The 22,336-nt window shown below is 40.7% G+C and overlaps 2 protein-coding genes across 3 annotated transcripts; one reads left to right on the top strand and one right to left on the bottom strand.

The window, feature by feature from the left end:
- Window positions 1-6,006, top strand: fuom (fucose mutarotase). 2 transcript variants are annotated; one of them, XM_021606228.3, is made up of 6 exons: window positions 1-390; window positions 4,553-4,621; window positions 4,935-5,005; window positions 5,098-5,196; window positions 5,276-5,349; window positions 5,738-6,006. In XM_021606228.3, the coding sequence occupies exons 1-6, from the start codon at window positions 306-308 to the stop codon at window positions 5,802-5,804; spliced, it is 465 nt and encodes a 154-aa protein (XP_021461903.1). In that variant the 5' UTR covers window positions 1-305; the 3' UTR covers window positions 5,805-6,006. The 2 variants fall into 2 exon arrangements, with proteins under 2 accessions (XP_021461903.1, XP_021461911.1); XM_021606236.3 differs by having other exon boundaries at window positions 48-390; window positions 5,254-5,349.
- A 53-nt stretch (window positions 6,007-6,059) lies between these two features.
- On the bottom strand, window positions 6,060-8,012 carry si:ch211-217g15.3 (uncharacterized). The gene is made up of 4 exons (XM_021606217.3): window positions 7,779-8,012; window positions 7,580-7,646; window positions 7,425-7,462; window positions 6,060-7,191 (listed from the first exon to the last, which is right to left on the bottom strand). Exons 1-4 carry the CDS (start codon window positions 7,784-7,786, stop codon window positions 6,519-6,521), a joined length of 786 nt encoding a protein of 261 aa, XP_021461892.3. The 5' UTR covers window positions 7,787-8,012; the 3' UTR covers window positions 6,060-6,518.
- Between the last annotated feature and the right edge of the window lie 14,324 nt (window positions 8,013-22,336).

Raw genomic sequence — 22,336 nt, 5'->3', positions numbered from 1 at the left:
TCTCTGATATTTGGACATAGACATGCTGTCCTATGGTTGCCTAGGTTATGTTTCAGTAGCATTACTGCCTGTATGTGTAAGTAGTAGGGGGTGCGCGCTCGTGGTTATGTGGGTTGTTGTGGCTGAAATGCCAGGGCTGAATATTTGCCCCAGTCCGCCCCTGAAGAGGGGTGTGCCCTCACTGACTGTAGTTCGGCAACCTGTGTTAGACTAATCAAATAGCCTACAAGCACTCTGATCTCATGACTTACTTCCTGGTCGTATTTTTCCTTCTGTGAAGTGCCTGTGTTATCGAACCTGCTACTATGGTTATTCTAAAAGGAATACCGTCCATTCTGTCGCCAGAGCTGCTGTATGCCCTGGCCAAGATGGGCCACGGAGACGAACTGGGTAAATAAATCAGCTAGCTACGCTCGTAAGGGCGAACATGGAACTTGCTGGTTCAGTGAAGGTCTGTGAACGTTGCCAGGTACAGCCACAAGTTCTAAGACAATGACCACACAAACCCGCGCAAAGGGTCTGAAAACGGGCACATGTATACAATAAACCCTTTTTCCATAACGTTATCGAGACAATTATGAAGGAATCTCGACGTAACTTGTAAGGACGTTAGAAGCAAAATTATGTTTTCATCAAAATATGAATTATTGTGAACTATGACATGTCGTAATAAAGACATTTGAATATGTCGCAAGAGGACAATTGGCCATTGTTAAACTCGCCCGATGACTTTCCGTCAATAGATGTCGATTTAACTCGTTGGCCATATGCCTTACCCCTTGTGCCTTATTGCTTAATCATTGCAGTCAAACGAGTTAAATCGACATCCATAAGGGCTGTTAAGCGGGACGCAATGCAGTGTGACTCTCTACAGCCGTTAGCCCCGGTGTAATGGCCAGATACCACAAACCTCAGGGTGCCTTATTGCTTAAACTGGTTACCAACGTAATTAGAACAGTAACTTTTGTTTTGTTACACCCATGGTATACGGTCTGATACACCACAGCTTTTATCCAAGCAGCATTCAGGGCTCGGCCCCGGTTTTGTAATTGTAAATGCATCTCCTTTGCGCACTATAGATAAATCCGACAGGAGTTTGAGTGATGAAAATTGGACAGAGGATCTCCAAATCTCTGAGCAAGAAACACTTGGATGAACTTTTTTTTTTAAACGAATGTTAGGCTATTTTCTGGTAATTCTGCTATTATTATGTGCCAGATGTTAAGACTGCAAAACATTTATAAATGGCCCATTTGCGAGATTGACCTGCCATTTCAATAGGCATAGGCTACAGACTAAAATCTAGGTTTATGATTGTAATTCAACTTTGCCATGGTTTGCTTAGATATATGCAGGTAGCCTTTAGCCCCTGATAGGCCTACATCTTATTTTGGATAGTCTACGGTAGCCTAGGTGCTTAGTGCTTATGTTTCCCAATTGCCAGTGTTAGTTATATATATGTTTTACCTGTAGCCTAATCTGACTGACCTTCAATCTAATGCGTTCTAACAACTGATCGGCGGCAATTACGATAGAGCTTTGATAACTTCCCATTTAATTAACTGAACATGGCCATTAATAGTTGCATAATATAACACAAGGCTACAACAACCATACACAAAAGTTATAGGCTATTTATTGAATCTGTTTGCCAGCTCCAGGTAGGTTAAGTGTGCTACCCCGTCATCAAGGCAAATGGTGGCTACTTTGAAGAATCTCAAATATAAAATATATTTAGATTTGGTTAACATTTTTGGGGGGGTGACTACATGATTCCATATGTGTTATTTCATAGTTGTAATGTCTTCACTATTATTCTACAATGTAGAAAATAGTACAAATAAAGAAAAACAATTGCATACTATCTGTATATATATAAAGTGCCTTCGGAAAGTGTTCAGACCCCTTGACTTTTCTCCCATTTTGTTACCTTACAGCCTTATTTTAAAATGGATTAATCAAAATCCTCAGCAAACTACACACAATACCCCATAATGACCAAGCAAAAACAGGTTTTTATAAATGTTTGCTAATTTATAAATAATAAACAGAAAGATTATGTGGCATATTATAGCCACATTAGCCTATCTGTTTAGCAAAAACCAAGTCATGGGTCGACGGAATTGTCCATAGAACTCCGAGACAGAATTGTATCAAGGCACAGATCTGGGGAAGGGTACCAAAAAAATGTCTGCAGCATTGAAGGTCCCCAAAAACACACATTCTTAAATAGAAGAAGTTTGGAACCACCAAGACTCTTCCAAGAGGTGGGAGCCCGGCCAAACTAAGCAATCGGGGGAGAAGGGCCTTTGTCAGGGAGGTGACCAAGAGCCCGATGGTCAATCTGACAGAGCTCCAGAGTTCCTCTGTGGAGATGGGAGAACCTTCCAGAATGACAACCATCTCTGCAGCACTCCACCAATCAGGCCTTTATGGTCGAGTGGCTAGACGGAAGCCACTCCTCAGTAAAAGGCACATGACAGCCTGCTTGGAGTTTGCAAAAAGGCACTTAAAGACTCATAGACCATGAGAAACAAGATTCTCTGGTCTGATGAAACCAAGATTTAACGCTGTGGCCTTAATGCAAAGCGCCACCTCTGGAGAAAACTTAACACCATTCCTACAGTGAATCATGGTAGTGGCAGCATCATGCTGTGGGGATGTTTTTCAGCTGCAGGGACTGGGAGATTTGTCAGGATCAAGGCAAAGATGAATGGAGCAAAGTACAGAGAGATCCTTGATGAAAACCTGCTCCAGAGTGCTCAGGAACTCAGACTGGGGCGAAGGTTCACCAGGACAACAACCACAAGCACACAGCCCAGACAACGCATGAGTGGTTTTGTGACAACTCTCTGAATGTCCTTGAGTGGCCCAGCTAGAGGCCGGACTTGAACCTGATCGAACATCTCTGAAGAGACCTGAAAATAGCTGTGCAGCAGCGTTCCCCATCCAACCTGAAAGAGCATGAGAGGATCTGCAGAGAATAATGTGAGAAACTCCCCAAATACAGGTGTGCCAAGCTTGTGGCGTCATACCCAAGAAGACTCTAGGCTGTAATTGCTGCCAAAGGTGCTTCAACTAAGCACTGAGTAAAGGGTTTGAATACTTGTGTAAATGTGATATTTCACTTTTTTTTTTAAATAAATTTGCAAAAAATTATAACCTGTTTTTGCTTTGTCAATATAGGGTATTGTGTGTAGATTGATGAGGGGGGGGAAAAAACATTTAATCCATTTTATAATAAGGCTGTAACCAAACAATGTGGAAAAAGTCAAGTGGTATGAATACTTTCTGAAGGCACTGTATATATATATATGTATATATATTTTTTAAGAGATTCCATGGCAGCTGGTGCAATTTAGAAGTATCCCAAAAACCAGCAAACCGCAACCAATATATTTTTCTCCCCGACATCATTTTATATAGGCCAAATATTAGGTAAAAGCACTAACATGGCAACCCTGGTGCCGATGCATGTAATCGCGTTATCAGAGGCTCATGATCAGTTACGTCCGAATGTTGGTTCAATCGAGCAAACTTTTGGTATTTGTTTCTCGGCAAAGATAATTTTGAGGAGATGGGAATTTCCATTGGATTCGTACTATCGCCGATAGTGTATGTTGCCCACCGCCGTGCGGTGCATTCTGGGTTCTTTGGGACAAGGAGTGCGCTCCTTCAAAGATTGAGTGGGAGTCAATTGGGCGCAGGGTGGGGCGTTATACATTTCTCCATTCGTTGTCCAGCGCTATAAGTTCCTCCATCTATTTTTCCAATAGATTCCTATCTCTTACTTCTCTAATATCTCTGGTTTCGGTAGAAATCAAAAAGGCTACGCTGAGCACTTAACGACGGGGTGTGGGAAGGCAACTATAATAATTTGGCTGCACTCAATTCCTTTGACCTGCAGGTGCCACTTTAATGTAATATTTTATGTCGATCTCGTCTTACTGTTCTATACTTTGTCATATGTGTACGTTTTTTTTGTGGACCCCAGGAATGTGCAATAGCTCATGGGAATCTTCATAAACTAAACACTGTGTTGATTAAAGCATTAATTAACTTATTTTCGACACAATTGGCAATAATGCCTAAATGCTTCAGGAAGCTTAATTTCCCCATCCCTAGTGTCAGTACAGGTCTAGGAATCCACATTTACCACATGTAACCTATGGTAATGTTGAATGTGCATAAAGATGGCAGAATTCAAATATGGCATAATTGTTTTAGCACTATCCACACTGAGTTTTTAAACTACAGCACGTGATATGGTTTAATGTAACAATACAATGTAACAATAAATCAGCATATTGTTTTTTCAAGTTGCCGGGAGTCTTGAAGCTAAAATTGGGATCATGTATACATGTATGCAATAGTAAATAGAAGTCATTACAGTTTTCAATTATCTCCCATCCAATCAATCTGGCAACTTCTGTTTAAAAAAAAAAATGTGTCAACTCATTTCTCAACTCAAACTCCTGGTTACAGATTGAAGTCTCAAACAAGGACAATAAAGAGATACATTGATATATTTGAATTCATTGTCTCGTTACAGTTCTGGCTGATACAAACTTCCCTACCTCCTCCACCTGCACCTGCGGTCCCATTGAGATCCGAGCTGATGGTAAGTGTATAGTTAACCTTTACTTAACCAGGGGAACAGAAAAACACTCTGGATACTTATGCTGTGTAGTACCGGTATGTAGTATACTTATATTTTTTTCCCCTGGCAAAAATGAAAACACGATGTATGTAAAATATTGTTTGCTATAGCATGGAAAATAATAAATAAATAATTGTTTGTTTCCAACATTTGGGCTGTTTTCCTAAATAAGTTAAATCTGCTTTTTGTTTTGTTTCCTTGCCAGTGTTGCCACGATACTAACGAGTGTGTGTTGTATTGTATCATATGGTCAGTCTCTGTGATTTTCCTGCAGGTCTCGGGGCTGCTGAGCTTTTGGAGGCCATTTTGAAGCTATTGCCCCTGGATACCTACGTCCCCAGCCCGGTAGGTCCCCAGCGACTGGAAATGTCAATATGTCACATCTGGAAAGCAAGCTGGACAGTGACCAATTGTTTTGTGTGCATCTGCGTGTGTAGGCTGCCGTGATGGAGTTGGTGGACAGTGACAAAAAAAGGGGACTAGCCACTCCTGTATGGGATATCTTCAGACAGAAGCTGGCACATGCTGGGGTACAGGTGAGTGGATAGGGGTGAACGCGTGCGCACACACACATACTTATATGTTGAAGAAAGTTATTGTGTGTTCTGTGTCCAGGCTCCTCTAGAGAAGGTGGAGAGATTTGCATTCTATGAACGAGCCAAGAAAGCCTTTGCTGTTGTAGCAACTGGGTGAGATTCAGGTTTTTCTGTCTTTGTGTGTGCGTGTCCGTGTGCGTGTGTGTGTGTATCAGTGTAGATAAATGGGGTGACAGGTAACCTTGCGGTTAACAGCGTTGGGCCAGTGACCGAAAGGTCTCTGGTTCGAATCCCCCAGCTGGCAAGGTGGAGAAATTGGCCATTCTGCCCTTGAGCAAGGCAGTTAACACCCAACAACAACTGCTCCCAGGCCGCCGATGACGACAATTAAGCCAGCCCCCTGCACCTGTCTGATTCGGACGGGTTCGGTTAAATGGTGGAAGACACATTTCGGTTGAATTCATTCAGATGTGCAACTGACTAGGTATCTCTCTAGTTTTGTGTGTGTGTGTTTACTGTGTCCCTCTCTCTCTATAAACAGGGAGACAGCGCTCTATGGGTGCCTGATACTGAAGAAGGGAGTCATCCCGGGTGAACTACTAGATTGACACACAACAATTAATGTTATCGACGGGGCACAACCAAATTTGGCATTACCTAACAAATTACCTAAGAATTTGAGTTTGCATGTTTCTGAGAAACATCTAGATTTTCTTAAAAAATATATATTATTTTAATGTTGATGTCAAGATCCATCTGAAATCTAAAATGCAATGTATCAATTGTAAATAAACAATATAGTGATTTTTCTATTCGTATTCCATGTGAATGATTGTTAAGTAGATGTAAGACAGACATTACAGTAGAGGTTACAAGTGTCTTTAATGTCTTAGAAGATCGACTTATACAGTACTGGTCACTAAACATATAATAAACGGTTAGATCCATACAGTGTTAGTTTATAGACTTCTATAGAGTCACTCCGACCCATTGCTGTATGTACAGCTTTTAACCAAACAATTAATTTTGAAATTCTCAACAAAAATTCTAAACATATAATAAACGGTTAGATCCATACAGTGTTAGTTTATAGACTTCTATAGAGTCACTCCGACCCATTGCTGTATGTACAGCTTTTAACCAAACAATTAATTTTGAAATTCTCAACAAAAATTCTCAAAACCATATTACCATCAGTGAAATAAATGATTTTATTATTAGCATAATTATTTTTCTCATCATAACCAGTATTTGATTGGATGCAGTAGAGCTGTAGCTGACAGTCAGTTAGGGGGCAGATATCATGGGTCTTAGGTGTTTAATTAATGATGATGGAGGTAATCCAGGTCCTCCTCTGGTTCCCTGTACATCCTCTGAGAGGGCCGATCGGCAGACTGCTGCCTGTCCTGGCCACTCCCATTCACCTGAACAGGTACAGGCCGGTCACCATGGTAGAGGTCATCCCTGTCTTCCTCTGGCTCACTATGACCCTTGACCTCTGCCCCTACAGCAGAGAGCTCCCCCTGGTGAGGCATGTCCACTTGGTACAGCCCTTCTCCCCTCTTCATCTCTGGATGGTAGAGTTCGTCCCAGTCCTGTTCAGGGTGCCGTGGATCCACCTGGCCTGAGAAGAGATGAGAGATGTTATCTAGATCTATCCCAGCCTCCTGGTAGTACTTGGTGTTATCCTCCTCTAGGGGCTCTGTCTGGATGGCCATCCCAACAAAGGTGTCCTCTGGCTGAAATCGGGCTCTGGCCAGGTCAGCATCATGGGTCTGCTCCATGGATGGGTGGTATAGATGATCCATGTCCTCCTCGGTTGTGGAGTATCTGCGTTGGACTACCTCTTTTTCTACCTTCTTTCTCTTCCCACCTCCCCCTCTCATGTTCTTCCAGATGGGCATGACAGGGTGGATGTCATTGTTAGTGATGTCCATGTCTTCGGGAGCCTCCACCTGCTTCAGCCCCAGATCAAACATCACCTCCTTTTCAGACCTAAAGAGGGAGTGAACAGTGAAGCATTATTACTGGGTGGAGGGAGGGAAACGCAGGCCGGGATTCAATCTGTATAATGCTGTGGACAATGTTACCGCGTTTGTGGAAATCACATTCAAGGTAAACGGCGCGATTAGATTGCATCCCGGCTTTAGGTCGATACACATTTTCTGCACAGGTCTGAATATTTTATTATATATGAACCGAACGATAACAGAACCGAGAGGACTCACATCAGAGTCTCCTGGACTGCAGACTCAGCCACTTTATCCTGCAAGAGAGAGAACAGAAGACTGGTGCATAGGAGAAAAAATGTACCTAGTACACTGAAGGGAGGCGAGTACATAAATTGAAGTAAAGTTATATTTATGCAGTCTACGGTACGTACCCAGGACTTGTATGGCTTGGCTGAGTTGCCATAAACCAGTAGAGAGATGCAGATCAACACAGAAATTCTGAGAGGAAGAGAGACATGATGATCAACTGACTATTGATGATGATTATTAACCTGATTAACTGACAACTGATTCACTGTGTGCTGTACTATATGGCAGTGGTTTTCCCAAAGTACAGGAAGAGGTTCTTACCTGAACATGATGTCTCTGTGAAGTGTTCTTCCTGTGTGTTTCTCAGCTGATATTATAGTCTGGGTGATACACACACCTGTCCTGACACACAATAGATCAAAGGTTGTATAATAAACTCTGATTTCGACCTTTGAACTCACCCAGTTATTCAGTATTATTAGTCATGTTGGCTGTCATGTTGGGGCGGCAGGGTAGCCTAGTGGTTACACTATTGGACTAGTAACCTGAAAGGTTGCAAGTTCAAATCCCCGAGCTGACAAGGTACAAATCTGTCTTTCGGCCCCTGAACAGGCACTTAACCCACTGTTCCTAGGCTGTCATTGGAAATAAGAATTAGTTCTTAACTGACTTGCCTAGTTAAATAAAGGTCAAAATAAAGAATGTTTGGCTATGAAATTTGAATAGGCTGTTTAGTTTAGTGTATACCCTATGAGAAGTCGTCATGTGGAAAAGGAAGTCATAAGCGACATTTTAACCTCACCACCAATGCTACACAGTAAAGAGGCTCTAACTGTTCTTAATCTGTGATGGATTTAAATGACAACACACAGGGACAAAATAGTTACACATTTACGTGCGGAATGGATTGTATTCTGGAAATATGAAGTCATTTATACAAGTCTGACATACTGCTGCTGAAGTTGAATTTAATATTGATATTATTGATATTATTGTTTCTGTCTGACACACTGGGGCCAGCAAGCCTAGCCCAGATTCTGTATGTCAGCATAACAACACAGTGAGATGAATCATTAACCGTCTACTATGCTATCTGATGTTACCATGGTCTAATCTTCTAGCAGCCTTCACCACTGTGTCACTGGAGCTAATTACACACACACACAAACATACATAGTTCAACCCCCCCCTAAGCACACCCACCAACCTGGTCTCATAGACTTTATGTAAATGTAAGTCCGGGACACTCAAATGTGTATGATACAGTTGAAGTCGGAAGTTTACATACACCTTAGCCAAAAACATTCAAACTCAGTTTTTTACCATTCCTGACATTTAATTCATTTACTCTAACGCACAGCAAGCGGTACCGGATCGCCAAGTTTAGATCCAAGAGGACTCTAAACAGCTTCTACCCTCAAACTGTAAGACTCCTGAACATCTAATCAAATGGCTACCTGGACTATTTGCATTGACCCCCCTCTTTTACACAGCTGCTACTCTCTGTTGTTGTCATATATGCATAGCCATTTTAATAACTCTACCTACATGTAAACTACCGGTCAAAAGTTTTAGAACTCCTACTCATTCAAAGGTTTTTATTTAGACTATTTTCTACATTGTAGCAAAATAATGAAGAGATCAACACTATGAAATAACACATTTGGAATCGTGTAGTAACCAAAAAAGTGTGAAACAAATCAAAATATATTATATATTTGAGATTCTTCAAATAGCCACCCTTTGCCTTGATGGAAGCTTTATACGCTCTAGACATTCTCTCAACCAGCTTCATGAGGTAGTCACTTGGAATGCATTTCAATCAACAGGTGTGCCTTGTTAAAAGTTAATTTGTGGAATTTCTTTCCTTCTTATGTAATGTTTGTCGTTGGAAGGAGACCAAGGTGCAGCGTGGTAAGTGTTCATGATTCTTTAATTACTCAGAACACCAGACAAAAACAACAAAAGAATAACGAATGTCATGTTCTGCAGGCTTCAGAGAGCTAACAAAAAACAAGATCCCACAAACACCAAAAGGAGAATGACAACTTATATGTGATCCCCAATCAGAGACAACGATAAACAACTGTCTCTGATTGGGAACCACACTCAGCAAAAAAACGAAGAAAACATAGAAATAAAGAAACTAGAATGCCCACCCTAGTCACACCCTGGCCTAACCAAAATAGAGAATAAAAGCCTCTCTATGGCCAGGGCGTGACATCTTAATGCATTTGAGCCAATCAGTTGTGTTGTGACAAGGTAGGGGATATACAGAAGATAGCCCTATTCGGTAAAATACCAAATCCATATTATGGCAAGAACAGCTCAGATTAGCAAAGAGAAATGACAGTCCATCATTACTTTAAGACATGAAGGTCAGTCAACACGGAAATTTTCAAGAACTTTGAAAGTTTCTTTAAGTCCAGTCGCAAAAATGGCTCACATCAACACCATTATCCCAGAAACCCTACACCCACCCCAATTTGCATACTGCCCAAACAGATCCACAGATTATGCAATCTCTATTGCACTCCACACTGCCCTTTCCCACCTGGACAAAAGGAACACTTATGTGAGAATGCTATTCATTGACTTCAGCTCAGCGTTCAACACCATAGTACCCTCAAAGCTCATCACTAAGCTAAGGATCCTGGGACTAAACACCTCCCTCTGCAACTGGATCCTGGACTTCCTGACAGGCCGCCCCCAGGTGGTAAGGGTAGGTAGCAACACATCTGCCATGCTGATGCTCAACACTGGAGCTCCCCAGGGGTGCATGCTCAGTCTCCTCCTGTACTCCCTGTTCAACCACGACTGCATGGCCAGGCACGACTCCAACACCATCATTAAGTTTGCAGACGACACAACAGTGGTAGGCCTGATCACCGACGAGACAGCCAATAGGGAGGAGGTCAGAGACCTGGCCGGGTGGTGCCAGAATAACAACCGCTCCCTCAACGTAACCAAGACTAAGGAGATGATTGTGAACTACAGGAAAAGGAGGACCGAGCATGCCCCCATTCTCATCGACGGGGCTGTAGTGGAGCAGGTTGAGAGCGTCCTGTTCCTTGGTGTCCACATCACCAACAAACTATCATGGTCCAAACACACCAAGACAGTCGTGAACAGGGCATGACAAAGCCTATTCCCCGACAGGAAACTAAAAAGATTTGGCATGGGTCATGAGATCCTCAAAAGGTTCAACAGCTGCAACATCGAGAGCATCCTGACTGGTTGCTTCACTGCCTCTGACCGCAAGGCACTTCAGAGGGTAGTGCGTACGGCCCAGTACATCACTGGGGCTAAGCTGCCTGCCATCCAGGACCTCTACACCAGGCGGTGTCAGAGGAAGGCCCTAAAAATTGTCAAAGACCCCAGCCACCCCAGTCATAGACTGTTCTCTCTACTACCGCATGGCAAGCAGTACCGGAGTGCCAAGTCTCAGACAAATGGTTTCTCAACAGTTTTTACCCCCAAGCCATAGGACTCAGCGACAAGTAATCAAATGGCTACCTGAACTATTTGCATTGTGTGCCCCCCCAACCCCTCTTTTTACGCTGCTGCTACTCTCTGTTTATCATATATGCATAGTCACTTTAACTAAACATTCATGTACATACTATCTCAATTGGGCCGAACAACCAGTGCTCCCCCACATTGGCTAACCAGGCTATCTGCATTGTGTCCCGCCACCCGCCAACCCCCTCTTTTACACTACTCTCTGTTCGTCATATAGGCATAGTCACTTTAACCATATCTACATGTACATACTACCTCAATCAGCCTCACTAACCGTTGTCTGTATGTAGCCTCGCTACTTTTGTAGCCTCGCTACTGTATATGGCCTGTCTTTTTACTGTTGTTTTATTTCTTTACTTACATGTACCTATTGTTCACCTAAGACGTTTTTTGCACTATTGGTTAGAACCTGTTGTATTCGGTGCACATGACAATTACACTTTTATTTGTTTTCATTTGAAAAACCATCAAGCGCTATAATGAAACTGGCTCTCATGAGGATCGCCACAGGAATGGAAGACCCAGAGTTACCTCTGCTGCAGAGGATAAGTTCATTCGAGTTACCAGGCCTTCATGGTCGATTTGCTGCAGAGAAACCACTACTAAAGGACACCAATAAGAAGAAGAGACTTGCTTGGGCCAAGAAACACGAGCAATAGACATTAGACCGGTGGAAATTTGTCCTTTGGTCTGGCGTCCAAATTGGAGATTTTTGATTGAAACCACAGTGTCTTTGTGAGACGTGGTGTGGGTAGACGGATGATCTCCGCATATGTATTTCCCACCATAAAGCATGGAGGAGGAGGTGTTATGGTGTGAGGGTGCTTTGCTGGTGACACTGTCTGTGATTTATTTACAATTCAAGGCACACTTAACCAGCATGGCTACCACAGCATTCTGCAGCGATATGCCATCCCATCTGGTTTGGGCTTAGTGGGACTATCATTTGTTTTTCAATAGGACAATGACCCAACACACCTCCAGGTTGTGTAAAGGCTATTTTACCAAGAAGGAGAGTGATGGAGTGCTGCATCAGATGACCTGGCCTCCACAATCCCCCAACCTCAACCAGATAGAGATGGTTTGGGATGAGTCGGATCACAGAGTGAAGGAAAAGCAGCCAACAAGTGCTCAGCATATGTGGGATCTCCTTCAAGACTGTTGGAAAAGCATTCCAGGTGAAGCTGGTTGAGAGAATCCCAAGAGTGTGCAAAGCTGTCATCAGGCAAAGGGTGGCAATTTGAAGAATCTCAAATATAAAATATATTTTGAATTGTTGAACACTTTTTTGGTTACTACATGATACCATATGTGTTATTTCATAGTTTTGATGTCTTCAATTATATTCTACATTGTAGAAAATAGTAGAAATAAAGAAAAACCCTTGAATGAGTACTGTAGTGTTTCTAAAACGTTTGACCGGTAGTGTATATGATTTGGCTGTATATATTTTTAGATATAGGCCGATTGTAAAAAAACAAGTACAAACATAACTTTAAGCTACACATTCTTTTGACAGAGGTAATGAACTGTCCATTGAACAGCACAGCAATTGATAAAACAAGACCCGTAACATATACGCACGCACACAATGATTCCACATGGGATGAAACCCTTAATTATCTGCACAATACAAGTGTCACGAAAGCCAAAACAACACAGCACAGGTATTCACACGACCAATGCACATTGTAACAATAATTGACAGCCCAATGGTGAACCAAAGGGCACATTTTTACAATTACAATCAGGGATATGGGGACCAGGTGTGCGTAATGACAAAGTTCCGGAGGGATGCGTGACAGTATTCTGTACAAATCACATTGTAGTAGCTACTGTAGTAGGTCAACACTGTGTGCTGTAAAACCTTGGTAGAGCATGGGTGGAATAGGCGTTGTGGTGTTTTGGGGGTTCAGACCAATGCCTGTGCTTAGTTCTTTTCCATTTTTAGAAAAAAAAACTCCCTAGTCCTTGCCAATGACAAGCATACCCATAACATGATGTAGCCACCACCAAGTTTGAAAATATGAAGTTTTACTCAGTGATGTGTTGTGTTGGATTTACATTTCTGTTTTACTTCAGTGCCTTATTACAAACAAGATGCATGTTTTCGAATATCTTTATTCTGTACAGGCTTCCTTCTTTTCACTCTGTCATTTAGGTTCGTATTGTGGAGTAACTACAATGTTGTTGATCCATCCAAAGTTTTCTATCACAGCCATTAAACCTCTTACAGCTACCCCCTACTTTTTTCTATTTCCGCCTGAAGACATACCCAAATCTAACTGCCTGTAGCTCAGGCCCAGAACCAAGGATATGCATATTCTTGGTTTCATTTGAAAGAAAAGTTTGTGTAAATGTGAATTGAATGTAGGAGAATATAACACAATAGATCTGGTTTAGATAATATATACGTTTTTTCTTTTTATTGTTGTATCATCATCTTTAAAATGAACAAGACAAAACAAACATTCAGATAGGATGATGGGGACAATTTCAGTGAAAAACATAAGAGGGCAACAGTACTTGTGCAACGTTTCAGAATGATAACTTCCAAAATGAGTGTGCTACATGACATTTATCATGAAGTCACCCAGGTGTCCCACACAAGTAGCCCAAATGTACCCAAGTGGACAAATTGGTGAAGTTATACATTTTGAATGGAATAACTATATACAAAATACCAAAATGGTATTCTAACACACACCCCCCCCCCCAAAAAAACTGAGAAAAAACATGAAAAAATATATACACATTTACAAAATAACACTTTCAATATTTGGAAGACCCTCAGTCCTCTACACAATATTGTGCTGCTAATGCCAGGTGCCATAGCAGTCTCTTTCTGCTGTAAAGCAGAGGGTCACCAAGCATGTGGTGCAGGTGATGGGGGACTTCATTTTGCAAAGAACATAGCGACGCCTCCATGCTGTGCCCTTTTGGCCCTGAGGCACATCCATGCCTGCAGAAATGAATTTGGGCAGATGAACACCTCTTGTGGCAAGAGCAGAAGGGGCAGAGGTAGAGGGGCCAGAACGTGCTGTGATGCTGTAGCCAGCAAGCTCCTTGATGAGCAGCTCTCTGAATTCTAGCTGTGAGTTGGGGGGCTTTCCACAGCTCTTAGCCATTTCCTTGTGTAGGATGAATGCATTCACCACAGCAATGTCGATGAAATGATAGAAGAAGGTCTTGTACCATTTCATCGTCTTATGGAGAACATTGTAATGGCCTATCAGCGCATCTGACAGGTCCACACCTCCCATGCTCTTTATTGCAGTTGGAATGGGGACATTATTTGCGGTCCATGCCCCAGTAGTGCTGAGACAACAGGTGTCCGGCTGGATGAACCAGCTTCAGTGGGGGATGGACACCTTGGCACTGGGGGCTCCCATTCAGAGTCAGTGTCACTGTGAAAGAAAATGTTCAGTTAGAATAGTTTCACATATGAGCAGGTATCAACAGGTATAATAAACAGATATATATATATATATAGAGTACAGGGAACATAAGGTTGAATATATTATTATAGACATGCTAGATGTACTGTCTCATTTATATTACGACAGACCAGCTAGATCTACTGTCTATTTTATATTATGACATTTCAGCTAGATCTACTGTCTTTATTATATTATGACAGACAAGCTAGATCTACTGTCTTTATTATATTACAACAGACCAGCTGTATCTACTGTCTCCATTTCACTTTGGCCATTGTTGTGGGCCCGCCCTCCCCTCAACAACCTCAAATAGGCTATTTCATGTGGGGGTGGAGTGGGGTGGAGCGGCAGACAAACGCATCTCGGCCATGCTCCCTCTAATCCACAATATGTATATATACACACACACACAAACATAGGCTATGGGACATACACATACATACAAACATACCCTCACCCACAATGTATAGCCAACGTGTACTTTACACATTTCATTACATTTTTATATATTGCTACAAAAAAAATTCAATCACAAATAACATTTTATATTATTAATTTCAAACAACAGTATTAGTATGAGAAGAACTTACCAGTCCAAAACGATGTCCTCTCCGTTCAAAAAATATTCCTCCATTTGGGAATCAAAGCTATGCTAGGTAAATTAATCGTCCTCCAACAATCTCTGTCTCACTTTCCCGATCAATTTCTTCTAAAATTGTGTGTACATCTGTATATCTAGACTTAGATTTAGCTTTCCCTGACTTAGTCGCCATACTGATTGATATATAAACAGCTGAAGATGCACTTTACCAAAATAGTGCTGTGTGTAACATGCGTGGCTCCTTCTAGTAGGAATCTTCAATGGCGAATGACCCTCTTTATGCCAGAGTTTACTACATGGTCTTCCAACACATAACCATTACATATTGCCATTTACCTCAGCTCATTGGCTATCGACCAAGCTAGATTTCAAAACGATCAGTGGTCATTGGGTTAAAATACAGTCAATCAACAAAACAGCGGTCATATCATTGGTGTACAATGATGTCATTACTTGTTGTCTTCAAATCGGTTTCTTTCAGTCAATACGTCCCGCGAAATGACCCATCAAGTTTGGTTGTGTTACAAACAACCAGTTGATTGCAATGAAACCAACTGGATAAAGTCCCGTTTAGTGTGTGTATTTACATCGAATGTGTCGTCGAAAATTGAATGAGACGGAATTCACGACACAAGTGGTTCACAAAATGTTTTGTGTTAGGCTATAAAAATGGATTTGATCAAACAAGAGACCATTCATTGTGTAACAGTGAGCATTGGGATTGCAAACAGAGGAAGATCGTCAAAGGTAAATGATTTATTTTATTGCAATTTGTGATTTTGTTACGCCTGTGCTGGTTGAAATAGTTTTGGGACTCTGTCCTCAGATAATGGCATCGTATTCTTTCAAAGTAAATCCTTTTTTAAATCGGACAACGCAGTTGGATTAGCAAGATTCTAGGCTTTCGAACCATGTGAGACACTTGTATTTTCATGAATGTTTAATACGACTATTTATGTAGCGATCACCGTATGTTGTCGAATTTAATCCCGCTAAGGGTTTCGGTGAGCAGAGAGGTTAATATATTGCAGAAATGCCCAATTGACTGACCCGTTGAACTCGGGATGGCCGGGCAGTGATAGTGGTTCCTCTCCATCGCTCGTTGGTGTTGATTTAAGCCTGTCCATTTGGTGATGGTTCATCACTGTTGAAACTTATTACAAACGGACAAAAGTCAGCCGTCAAGTCAGCATCCATCAGCCAATAAGATAGCATTCTGACACCAAATTGATACATACTGACACCAAACCCACTTTGTCCAACACATTTAAAAGCCAACTATCACATATTTCAGAGTAGGCCCAAAATTCCCAGCGCCTTCTGTTTAAAACTTCTTACGGCTGAAATCCCGCTAACGGCATCGATATGACAACAGCCAGTGAAAGTGCAGGGCGCCAAATTCAAACAACAGAAATCTCATAATTAAAATTCCTCAAACATACAAGTATTTTACACCATTTTAAAGATACATTTGTTGTTAATCCCACCACAGTGTCCGACTTCAAAAAGGCTTTACGACGAAAGCACACCAAACGATTATGTTAGGTCAGCACCTAGTCACAGAAAAACACAAGTTTTCCAGCCAAAGAGAGGAGTCACAAAAAGCAGAAATGGAGATAAAATTAATCACTAACCTTTGATGATCTTCATCAGATGACACTCATAGGACTTCATGTTACACAATACATTGATGTTTTGTTTGATAAAGTTCATATTTATATCCAAACATCTCAGTTTACATTGGCGCGTTATGTTCAGTAATGTTTTGCTTCCAAAACATCCGGTGATTTTGCAGAGAGCCACATCAATTTACAGAAATCATAATAAACATTGATAAAAGATACAAGTGTTATGCGTGGAATTATAGATATACCTCTCCTTAATGCAACCGCTGTGTAAGATTTTTAAAAAACTTTACGGAAAAAGCAAACCATGCATAAAGATACCCGCCATGATGTGGAGTCAACAGAAGTCAGAAATAGCATTATAAATATTCACTTACCTTTGATGATCTTCATCAGACTGCACTCCCAGGAATCCCAGTTCCACAAAAAAAATTTGTTTTGTTCGATAAAATCCCTAATTTATGTCCAAATACCTCCTTTTTGTTCGCACGTTTAGTTCACAAATCCAAATTCATGAGGCGCGAGCACTAGGTCCAGACAAAAAGTCAAAAAGTACCATTACAGTTTGTAGAAACATGTCAAACGATGTATAGAATCAATCTTTAGGAAGTTTTTAACATAAATCTTCAATAATGTTCCAACCGGAGGGCAATCGGACCAAATTTACACTGTATCTTGGATAGGCAAAGAGTTGAAAAACTACAAACCTCAGATTTCCCAGTTCCTGGTTGGATTTCTTCTCAGGTTTTTGTCTGCCATATGAGTTCTGTTATACTCACAGACGTCATTCAAACAGTTTTAGAAACTTCAGTATTCAGTATTTTCTATCCAAATCTACTAATAATATGCATATCTTAGCTTCTGGGCCTGAGTAGCAGGCAGTTTTCTCTGGGCACCTTATTCATCCAAGCTACTCAATACTGCCCCCCAGCCATATGAAGTTAAACCTTAATAAAAACTTAAAACACGTAGTAACGTTCTATCTGCAGGTCCAGTTCAGACATGTGTAGACCTAGCTGAGGCTACCCCAAATCCCGAGTTTCGGCTCGACAGGAGCCAGAGCTGCGATCTTAGTGCTGAAAATTCACTTTTTCCGGGTGTTGCTACGGGGTCCCTGAAAGATCTATCGGACAGAAACTTTAGGGCCGAGCCGGTTTCAATGTACCTAGTCTTGTGATTCTGGGACTTTTCTAAATGTCGGCATTTTCGCGATGTTCAAAATTAATTGAATTCATTGCAAATGGACAGCCTGAGAACCTTCTAGAACCACATAACTCACCGTGCACTACTGACTTAAGCTCTAGAACATGTATGTAAAGTCTCAGAGCTCTAGGTCTGACGGTTCTTTGATAATTCGAACGCAGGTAACTATTGCAGGCTTTGTGTGTCTGTAAGCCTCACACTATGTCACTCCCCATTGACTATGTGTGTGAGTTCAGAAAATCACAGAAATCATGTAGAGCGCCAAAACCCACCTTAAAGGATTCGTCTAAACACGCCACAACTGGATTTATAAATAAACACATGTCTTTAACCATTACCAAAAGGACATTGAATTATTTCTCTTAAAGTACGATAGATAAATGGCTGATTCTTTTTCTCCTTACACCATAGGTTTATGTACTTTGACGTGAACTGGTCAAATTATAGTGCTGTATTACCATTTTTGACCTTTAATCCCAGAAAATGGGCCTTAACTCAGAAAGCGTTGAGTCCTTGACGTCATCTTGTTTCTGGGCTAAAAGCCCATTTGGCCAAACCTGTGTTCACCGAGTTTCGTCTTCAAAGTCTTTCCTTTTGGTGATGTTTTGTCCATTTGCAATAAGCAACCAGTTGCCATTTGGTGGAATTTTCCGAACAGCGGAAACCAAATGGAAACCAAATTTTAAAAATCTGGTCAAAAAGGTAAAGGTAAAAATGTACAAATCTGTCGTTCTGCCCATGAACGAGGCAGTTAACCCACTATTCCTAGGCTGTCATTGAAAATAACAATTTGTTCTTACCTGACTTGCCTAGTTAAATACAATTTTAAAAAGTATTGGTTTCATGAGCTGAAATAAAAGATCCCAGAAATGTTCCATACGCACAAAAAAGCTTATTTCTCTCAAATGTTGTGCACAAATTTGTTTACAGCCCTGTTAGTGAGCATTTGTCCTTTGCCAAAAGAATCCATCCACCTGACAGGTGTGGCATATCTAGAAGCTTATTAAAAAGAATAAAGCAAACTGGATGGAATATGGAGAAAAATTCACAAAATTCTTCCTGAATCTCCAATACAGGAACGCTAACAAAAACAATTTGCAGAAGCTCGTTACTGAAGATGGAGTCATCTATGATTCTCCGAATGATATTTTAAAAGAGAAAGCTAATTATTTTAGGCAGATGTTCTCTTTTGCGTCTCGTCCTTTCCCACTGAATGAAGATTATGTTAAGGAATTCTTTCCAAATAATATAAAAAACGGAGAATTAACAAATGTACAGAAAGATCAGTCCAAAGGCCAAATTACAGAGGAATAACTTTGAGGCTATTAAATCCTTTCAGTCTGGAAAAACCCCAGGGCTTAATGACATACCGGTAAAGGTATATTAAGTATTTTTTTATATACTAAAAGCTCCATTGTTAGATTGTTTTAACTACTCCTATAGAAAATGGTAGTCTGTCAGGTACTCAGCAGGAAGGTCTGATTTCTCTCTTATTAAAACAAGAACCAGATGGCAAATATATAGACCCAGTCTATCTAAAAAACTGGAGACCCCTTACACTTCAATGTTGTGATGCAAAAATACTAGCGAAATGCATAGCACTCAGAATTAAAAGGGTTTTACCAGGTATTGTTCATCCATGTCAGACAGGTTTTTTACATGGACGATACATTGGAGATAATATACGACAACTACTAGAAATAATAGAACATTATGAAACATATAAGAAGCCAGGAATGACATTTATAGCGGATTTTGAAAAGCCATTTGATAAAGTAAGACTGGATTTTATTTATAAATGCCTGGATTTCTTTTCCATTTCGATAATTCTCTTATAAAATGGGTAAAAATAATGTATAGCAATCCCAGGTGTAAAATAGTAAATAACGGCTACTTCTCAGAGAGTTTTGAATTGTCAAGAGGAGTTAAACAAGGGTGTCCGCTATTTGTTATAGCCATCAAAAGGCTAGCTATAAAAATCAGATCCAATAACAGCATTTAGAGGATTAGAAATCCAAAGCTTAAAAACAAAGGTATGCTGATGACTCAAGTTTTATATTAAGTCCGCAAGCTAGATCACTGCAATGTCTCATTGAAGATCTGGATAACTTTTCTGTACTCTCTGGACTAAAACCTAATTATGATAAGTGTACAGTATTACGTATTGGATCTTTAAAAAAGACAACTTTTACATTACCCTGCAGTTTACCTATAAAATGGGCTGATGGTGAAGTAGACATACTCGGTATTCATATCACAAAATATATAAATAAGCTCTCCACAATGAATTTCAATTGAACACTTGTGAAAATAGACAAGCTCCTGTAACCATGGAGAGGTAAATACCTGTCTATTTGCTCTGATTAACTCCTTAGTCATATCTCAGTTTACTCACTTACTTATGTCCCTGCCTACTCCTGATGATTCATTTTTCAAATTATATGAGCAAAAAATATTTAGCTTTATCTGGGACGCTAAACCAGACAAAATAAAACGTGCCTATCTATATCATGAATATGAATTGAGAGGGTTGAGATTATTAAATATAAAAGCACTAAACCTCTCTCCAAAAGCGTCACTCATTCAAAAGTTTTATTTGAACCCTATATGGTTCTCAAGTAGATTACTAAGAAAAGCTCATCCATTGTTTAAAAATGTCCTTTTTGCCTTTGTGCAGATTGCCATGTCTCATTTTCGATTAATTGAAAATTATACTTTTTTCAAAGTATCTGTCTTTTTCAAACAAGCATTGCAGAGCTGGCTACAATTTCAATTTCATCCCCCTGAAAAGATAGAACAAATATTATGGCTGAACTTAAATGTGCTGGTTGATAAAATACCTGTATTTATGGGAAAGATGTTTGAAAAGGGTATTTTGTTCTTAAATGATATTGTAAATTGGAATGGTAGAGTTATGTCCTTCGTGGAGTTATCTGAATTGTATGGGAAGGTCTGCTCAATCTAACAGTACAACCAATTGATTGCAGCATTACCCCCAAGGCAGGTGGCAGTGGGAGGAGGTAGGGAACTGGTCTGTCTGCCCAATATAAAGGATCAAAATTGGCGAAGGAATAAAAATAGCATAAATAGGAAAGTATACCAGTTTCATTTGAGGACCAGGATGTTGACAACTGTGCCATACAGATTGCAAAATAGTTGGGAAGAGATTTTTGATGTACCGATTCCATGGTACAGGGTGTATGAGTTGATACAGTGCCTTGCGAAAGTATTCGGCCCCCTTGAACTTTGCGACCTTTTGCCACATTTCAGGCTTCAAACATAAAGATATAAAACTGTATTTTTTTGTGAAGAATCAACAACAAGTGGGACACAATCATGAAGTGGAACGACATTTATTGGATATTTCAAACTTTTTTAACAAATCAAAAACTGAAAAATTGGGCGTGAAAATTATTCAGCCCCTTTACTTTCAGTGCAGCAAACTCTCTCCAGAAGTTCAGTGAGGATCTCTGAATGATCCAATGTTGACCTAAATGACTAATGATGATAAATACAATCCACCTGTGTGTAATCAAGTCTCCGTATAAATGCACCTGCACTGTGATAGTCTCAGAGGTCCGTTAAAAGCGCAGAGAGCATCATGAAGATCAAGGAACACACCAGGCAGGTCCGAGATACTGTTGTGAAGAAGTTTAAAGCCGGATTTGGATACGAAAAGATTTCCCAAGCTTTAAACATCCCAAGGAGCACTGTGCAAGCGATAATATTGAAATGGAAGGAGTATCAGACCACTGCAAATCTACCAAGACCTGGCCGTCCCTCTAAACTTTCAGCTCATACAAGGAGAAGACTGATCAGAGATGCAGCCAAGAGGCCCATGATCACTCTGGATGAACTGCAGAGATCTACAGCTGAGGTGGGAGACTCTGTCCATAGGACAACAATCAGTCGTATATTGCACAAATCTGGCCTTTATGGAAGAGTGGCAAGAAGAAAGCCATTTCTTAAAGATATCCATAAAAAGTGTTGTTTAAAGTTTGCCACAAGCCACCTGGGAGACACACCAAACATGTGGAAGAAGGTGCTCTGGTCAGATGAAACCAAAATTGAACTTTTTGGCAACAATGCAAAATGTTATGTTTGGCGTAAAAGCAACACAGCTCATCACCCTGAACACACCATCACCACTGTCAAACATGGTGGTGGCAGCATCATGGTTTGGGCCTGCTTTTCTTCAGCAGGGACAGGGAAGATGGTTAAAATTGATGGGAAGATGGATGGAGCCAAATACAGGACCATTCTGGAAGAAAACCTGATGGAGTCTGCAAAAGACCTGAGACTGGGACGGAGATTTGTCTTCCAACAAGACAATGATCCAAAACATAAAGCAAAATCTACAATGGAATGGTTCAAAAATAAACATATCCAGGTGTTAGAATGGCCAAGTCAAAGTCCAGACCTGAATCCAATCGAGAATCTGTGGAAAGAACTGAAAACTGCTGTTCACAAATGCTCTCCATCCAACCT

Source organism: Oncorhynchus mykiss, chromosome 1 (assembly GCF_057628025.1).
Source record: "Oncorhynchus mykiss isolate SJ-2025 chromosome 1, ASM5762802v1, whole genome shotgun sequence".
Taxonomy (NCBI): domain Eukaryota; kingdom Metazoa; phylum Chordata; class Actinopteri; order Salmoniformes; family Salmonidae; genus Oncorhynchus; species Oncorhynchus mykiss.
The sequence above is the reverse complement of the archived record's forward strand: the minus strand, read 5'-3'. Positions and strand labels throughout refer to the sequence as shown.